We start from the raw sequence: 7,500 nt of genomic DNA on the forward strand, positions 1-7,500 counted from the left end.
CGCGCTTTTTCTTCTTCTCTATTGCGCTTCTTCTTTTTTCGAATACATGCATACGTCCTCTTCTTCTTCTTTCAAATTCATGCATACCTTCTCTTCCTCCTTCTCCTTCTTTTTTTCCGCGCACGTAGATTCTTCTTTTACTTCTTCTCTTCCTCCTCCTCTTCTTCTTCTCTTCTTTCATCATCGTCATCACCAATATCAACATTTTGCTAACGAATTATTTTTTTAATCGAATTGAATGAACGCAGGTGCTTTAAATTGAATTGAATTGATAATCTCTAAATTGTAGACACAGGTGTTTTGAATTTGATTTTATATAATGGATAATGTTTCGTTCATTTAGTACTATACAATTGTTTCACCTTAATGACGTGTTCGGTTCATTATACAGAAAGCTGTTTTGAATTTGATTTTATATAATGGATAATATTCTATTCATTTAGTACTATACAATTGTTTCATCTTAATCACGTGTTCTGTTTCACCTTAATAATATGTTTAGTTCATTATGAATTAAATTGATTTGTTTTGAATTGAATAGACACATGTGTTTTGAATTAAATTAACAATTTCTAAGAGAACGAGAAGAAGAAGGAAAGAAGATTTCCGTTGCAAATTTGGAAGAAGAAAAAATACGAGAAGAATCTGGGCGAGGAGAAGGAGAAGGAGAAAGAAACGGAGAATGAGAAGGAGAAGAGCGTGTGATTTAAAAAGATAAATTTGGATAAGAATTTTGCTTGGATAGAAAGTTTTATTCAAAAATTAATTTATAATTTTACAAAATAATTTTTAAATCTAACAAACACTAAAATAATTTATTTTTAGTAAAAGATTTATTGAAAATTTTTTTTACTTAAAAGTTACTGAATTTTTTATTATTTATTCAAATTCTATTATTTTAGCTAAATAAATTTTATTTTTATAATTAATTCAACTATTAGAATATTATCTTTATTTTTATAATTTTTTATTTTATTTAAATTTATTTTTTTATATTTTTTAATTTAATTTCATTAAATTTGTGTTAATATTAAAATATTTAAAAAATAATATTATAGATTAATAATAAATTTATTCAAGAAAGGATGACCATAGTACATCAATAATCAATGTAAGATCGGAGGAGTAAACAGAAAAAACAAAGTTAGATGTGTATAAATTTTAAATTCAAAGGCTACAAAAAATATTTTTATCATGATTTAGGGTTCGTAATTAAAATTTAGTGGCTAAATTCCATTTTTTTAGCGGTGGATATTTCCTAATTTTAGCTGTTAGATTTTAATTATAAAAAATTATAATATATAAATTAATTAAAATTAATTATTAAAATAATTAAAATATTAATATTTTTAAAATATTTAAAAAATTATTTTTATTTAAAAATAAAATAAAATTATTCCATTAGTCTAATATTTATATTAACTTTTTATTTTATTTTTATTTATTATCTTATTTATTTTTTTTATATGATAATTAGAAAAAGAATAAAATTAAAATCATTCAACAAACTACTCAAGCTAAGGAGGAAGGAGCGGAAAAAAATTCAAACTAGTTGTGTTGCATCTTTGCATATATGGAACTTATTACTAACCTAGCTAACACAACTTGCAAACCCTAACCGGTATTCTTCATTGAGGCGAAACCAAGCTTTGAACGTAACCATTGACACCCACCCAACGATGATTATTATTGCAAAGGTTTATGCACTTGCTTACTTCCTTGACTCTTTGATCATACACAAGTAATATGCTATCACGTTCGTTATAGATCAACAAATAATTACCATCTTCGGACATGTTAAACTGTGAATAATCCCCGAATGAACAGCTACATGCGTCGATTTGAAGAGAAATATAACTGAATTTCATTATTATAGTCCACGAATCTTCAACTCCAAATTCCTCAAGCTGCGACACAACAACATGAGTCCCTTTGAAATCATGAAAAACACAGAGGTGATCCCTCAACACTACGAGCTTTGGTTCTTGACGTTTGGAGCGGTCAAGATCAACAGGCATTCGCAAAAGCTTGTGCGTTTCTTTCCCCACATGAAGTGAAAAGATTACGTAGTCATCATAAGTGTATTCAAATAGCTCAATTCTCTGACGATCAATTGGTCCACGTGGACAAACCGCTAACCAATTAAAAGTGTTGCTCACAAATTGTCCTTCTTCCCAAGAAAGGAGAAGATCCGGGGAAGTTGAAACAGTTCTCCAGCATGTGTCACCCGCTCTGCTGTAAATTCTCAACTCATTTTTCCATTGTCGAGGATCTATTATGTTAGCTACCACCTTGTAAGTGTTGGTTGAATCGTCGTAGCCTAATCCAAACTTAACAATACTTGCACATTCTCTCTTTACAAATAAAGGTGGTGACGCTGCAGATATTAACCTTGTAGCCGGGTTCCAAAGCCGTACATTGAATACCTTATATTTCATGTGATAAACAATACTTGAAACGCAAGAAAGTCCGTTGATTGCACCATTGACACAGTAACATTCTGTTAAATCTTTCCCAAAACCAAGGGACTGTGCATTAAAGGGAATTGCTTCCTTCATTAAAGAATGAAGAGAGTATGATAATACCAAAGCAGGATCCATGTCTATTTCTACCAACAAGAAGTTGGTGTTCTTAGGAGATCTTTGAAGGTGGAGTTTTGTGAAAATCGGGCAGTGTATTAAGGATTTCCAGGACCGGGAAACACACCTGAATCGCAACAGAGATTTCACAGAAAGTCGTAATAGGATGTCTGAGATTATTTTCTCGGGGACAGAGTAACACCTTGAATTATACTGAGACATGGAGTGCTGAGAGCTCCAAAATTTGACTGCAATTTTGTTGAAAGGAGCGGCGAAAAAAGATCACGAACAGCCACGGCATCAAACAACCTTGCCAGCAACAGGAGTAACTAATCTGTGAATTTCAGTGTAAGTTGTTGTTTAATGAAAGAACAGTGCTATTTATTTATATTAATTATTAAATTGATTTTGTTAAAAAAAGATGAGTATAACTAATTTAAAAAAAAGATAAGTATAATAATTCTTTTTTAAAAGATGATAAATAAATAAAAATAAAATAAAAATTTAATAATTTAACTTAATAAAATATGTTGAGATATATTTGTTAGTGACGTGAGATGTTTATAATATTTATTTTTAAAAAATATTTAATTACACGTTTAAAATTAATGTAAAAATAAAATAAAAAATTTAAAATATAGAGAATTATTTATAAATTTAAAAAATACAGAGATTAATAAAATAATTTAATTTTAAAATATTTATTGTTTTGTTTTTTAACACATTTAAATATAAATGTATTTTGATGTGAAATAGATTTAGACAGGTTAATTTTTTTAGTATACCGAAAAATTAGAAACTATAGATATTTTGAAAATTGAAATAGATGAAATATTAAATAAGAATAGCTTTAAAATATTTGTTAAAAATACAACGGTAAAAAAGTTTTAAAACTTAATATTATTTTTAACTAATATATCTAGAATACTTGCTAATAATTAAGAAGGCCTTCCAAATCAATTCTCCTAGTATTATAATACATAAAATAATTATATATTTATTTACATCAAATTTTATAGAATTTAACTAACATCTGTCAAGATTCAAGACACATGTTAATTATTTGAACTAATTAACGTGGTCTTATTTTCTTAGGATACATGCACGTGGTTTGTTTTTTAAATAAAATAAAAAAATAATTATTTCTCTAAATTTATTATTCCAAGTTTTCAACTTTAATTTTTAGAATACGATTTTTTTTTAATCAGTTCGCTTAATCCCGATAAACTTTTAATTGAAAAAGTATTGAAAAACAATAAATTTAATGTTCAATATATACAATAAAAATAAAAAAGAAATTAAAATTAGATAATTAATTAATTATTTAATTCAAATTTTAAAATTTTAAAAAATAGAATTAACATTTAAACACATTTATACTATTATTTCTAATCTTACCGTAATCTTCAATTCACGTCCTCGTCATCATCGTGACCATGTTCTTTCGCTGCCGCTCATATTCACAACCACAGTACTATTGCTGCTACTGTTCAAGAGTCTAGCGCTGCTGCAGCCGTTTCTGTTTTGCAACTTCGTTCTCCCGCTGTTGTTCATGATCTCCAAATTGCTGGTGTTCGCGATTCATTAGGGGGGAGGGTGTTGCTGCTGTTGAAGGCTAGTGAATAAGAAATTGATTGAGTCAAAAAAATTGTTGAGAAACTGATATGTAATATTCATATGGTTATAATTAAAATATGTTGGATGTTTAATTTATTACGTATGTGGATGATTAATTTTATCCTTAAGCGGATGGTTATTTTTATTAGGGTTGAAGTGAGATGATTATTGATGAAGGTGGAGTGGTAGACGGTTGAGAAAGAAGAATGTATATATTAGAGTGAAATGCTTTGATAAATTAGGGTTTCGGATGGTTATTTTTTTGAAATAACTTACTGAATTTTTTGAAAATTTAAAATTTAAAATTGGAGAATTTGAAATTTAAAATTTGATGTGAAATAATTGAATGAGAGTTTTTTAGTACTGCTAGGGAGCCAATGGTCTAAGTGTACAATGTGTACAATGAGCTAAATCTTTGGCCCAATATGAATAAAATGAACATCACCCAAACTATCTAAAATAACCATCCAGGTACCAGGGATAATAAACATCTCATGTCATGAAACCACTCATCCCAAAAGCTTAAACTGAGTTTGGGGTTCACCAAAGATCAAACTCTTGACATTTCGGATCTAGAGTTCTGATACCATGTCATGAAACCATTCATCCCAAAGCTTAAGCTGATAGGAAAAGATAACACTAATAGTTATATCTCTAATACTGAATCAAACATCTCTAAACCCCATTGTACATATTGTACAAATATTCCATTGGCTTTCTATACTTCTTCTTAGATAATTTGTTAAGTGATTTTCATTATTTATTCGTATTGAGAAAGTATGGGGAACTAATATATGTAGTGTACAATGTATATAATGAGAGGGATTAGGTGGTGGTAGTTACTTTTGAAATTAGGATGAATGTGGGTAAACATATTGAGCCAATTAAACAGCCCATTGTACAGATACCCTATTGGCTCCCTAGCGACACTCATTCATATTAGGCTAAATAACCAGCCCATTGTACACATTATCAAGAACTCAAGATTCTTCATTATCTCTCTAGCGGAATTTTTTATTTATAATTTTATAGAGTTCACCCAACCCCAACGAGTTTCATCCAAATTCTCTCTAAAAACTTAACTGAGAACAAAATTTAAAATTTTAAGCCATTATTATCGTCTCCAACAGTATACAGGAATATACAAAGTACACAGACAATAAGTATGACTTCTTCAATATTGCCGGCGCTCATGGTAACCATTATCACGTTTTCAGAAATGCACGGCACACAGAAATAAGCCATATTTAACAATGATTTTTTTATTATAAATTAAAAAAATCAGTATTTCAAAAAAAATACTCATATATACTTTGGAGATGATGATAATGGTTGTTATTGTTAACTTTTCAACTTATAAATTAAAAAAATATGATATTTATGAAAAATACGTAATGAAGTTTATCGGGAGATAAGACAAACTCTATAAAATTATAGAAGTTTATCGGAGTGAGTTAAGGGTGGCAATGGACAGGGTAGGGTTTGGAGCCAACCCTAATTCTACCCACGGGTTGAGATTTTTATATAAACTCAACCCTACCCTACCTGCGGGTTGAGAATATCTCAACCCTAACCCTACCCATTTTTAACCCGCAGATTATAAAAAGAAATACAACGTTATTATATAAGTTAATGATAATTTAAAATAGAATTGATTTTTATGTAAAAAAAAATATTAAATTACCAATTAATAATTTTCTTTTAGTGGCTAAGTATCTTTTAAGTTTAGTGAGAGGCAAGGGCAGAGCTTAGTTGAGCTTAGTTGAGACAGGGGGCAAATTTTTTATCAAAAAAAAATTAGTAGTACTTTTTCAAAAAATAAAAAATAATTTTGTTGGCTCAAATATTTTACTATGACTTAAAGTATCCAAGTTCAATCTTTATCTCTTTCGCATTTCGTAGCTCTCTATTCAATAAGTAATACTCTCTCTATTAGAATATTCAATAAGTATTGATATTATTGTATTTGTATAAATTGATAAAAGAAATTCAATAAATATTATAAATTTTAATATTTATTCTTTTAACTTTTTTTTTTACATAATTTACAGGATATATATTTAAATTTTTATATAAAATAATCATAAAAAAATTTTTGATGAATTTTTAAGAGAAATGCTAATATTTAAGAAGGAGAACATATCATTTTTACAATATCAATACATGTAGATAATTCTTCTACTTTAATGAATCACAAAGAAAGTAAGATACAACCTTTAAAAGTTTAAAAAGTTGCATCTGATGATTTTGACCTTAATTTTTTGGAATGAGACCCTGAAAAACAATTTCAAATTTGACAATATCACCCAAATTAGAGAGATGAGGTTAGACGAACTTATCTTAAATGGGGTCTATATAAAAAATATCTTGACAATTATCCTTTATCTGCCCCCCTCCCCCCAAATTTTGTTTCAAGCTCCGCCACTGGTAAGAGGTTTTTAATTCAACATCCACTTGAAACATATTTTTATACAGGGTTAACCACCAAAAACGCCCCCGAATTATTCATACGCTGACAAAAATGCACCCGAATTTTACTATCGATAAAAATGCCTTCAAGTAATTTAAAAGCACAACAACAATATCCAACAATAAATATATATTTTCAAAAAATACCTTATAGATTGAATTTTGATGTAATTTTTTGCAAGTATGATTATAAAAATAAGATATTATTATAAATAAAAATTTGTAATTTTTCGGTAAGTATATATTTTTTATAAATTTTTTTTGTTAACAATCAATAATACTTTTAAAAAATCACAAAATAATATATACATAACAAAAAATTACCAAATTTTAAGAATAATAATATCTCATTTTTATAATAATGTTTGCAAAAAATTACATCAAAATTCAATCTCTAATGACCTGAATTAACCCTAAAAAATATCTCATTTTTGTCAGCACATAAGTATGAGTTAATTCTCAATTTGACCCCTGAAATTTAGCCTGGTGCTCGAAATGACCCCACAATTTCGTTGGCCCCAATTAGAAATCCCATATTTGCAATTGTGGCTCCAACTTACTCCTGCGATCATCTCCATCCCCATAATGCTAATTTGATGCAATTGCATGACATGGTCGACATTATTTAAACGATTATGCATTGATTTGCGTGCAAAACCAATACGCCGTTGTTTAAGTAGTGTCCACCATGTCATGCAATTGCGCTAGATCAGCATTTCTATTTAAAAAATTAAAGTTCAAAAATTAAATTTTAAAAAGTAATAATTATTTTTATTTTATTTCAGAAAAAAAATCCTATGCATGTGCTGGTAAAAATTTTTAATCACCAACTAAT

At 28.2% G+C, this 7,500-nt stretch overlaps 1 protein-coding gene across 1 annotated transcript; it reads right to left on the minus strand.

The window, feature by feature from the left end:
- Nucleotides 1-1,628: 1,628 nt before the first annotated feature.
- LOC107467762 (F-box/kelch-repeat protein At3g23880-like) lies at nucleotides 1,629-2,600 on the minus strand. Its single transcript, XM_016086939.1, has one exon. It carries the CDS (start codon nucleotides 2,598-2,600, stop codon nucleotides 1,629-1,631), a length of 972 nt encoding a protein of 323 aa, XP_015942425.1.
- Nucleotides 2,601-7,500: the final 4,900 nt, after the last annotated feature.

This window comes from Arachis duranensis, chromosome 9 (genome assembly GCF_000817695.3).
Source record: "Arachis duranensis cultivar V14167 chromosome 9, aradu.V14167.gnm2.J7QH, whole genome shotgun sequence".
Classification (NCBI taxonomy): domain Eukaryota; kingdom Viridiplantae; phylum Streptophyta; class Magnoliopsida; order Fabales; family Fabaceae; genus Arachis; species Arachis duranensis.

What these genes read in the sequence shown, in the direction of transcription:
- LOC107467762 (XM_016086939.1), bottom strand. Translation starts at nt 2,600, where the DNA reads ATGGATCCTGCTTTGGTATTATCATACTCTCTTCATTCTTTAATGAAG.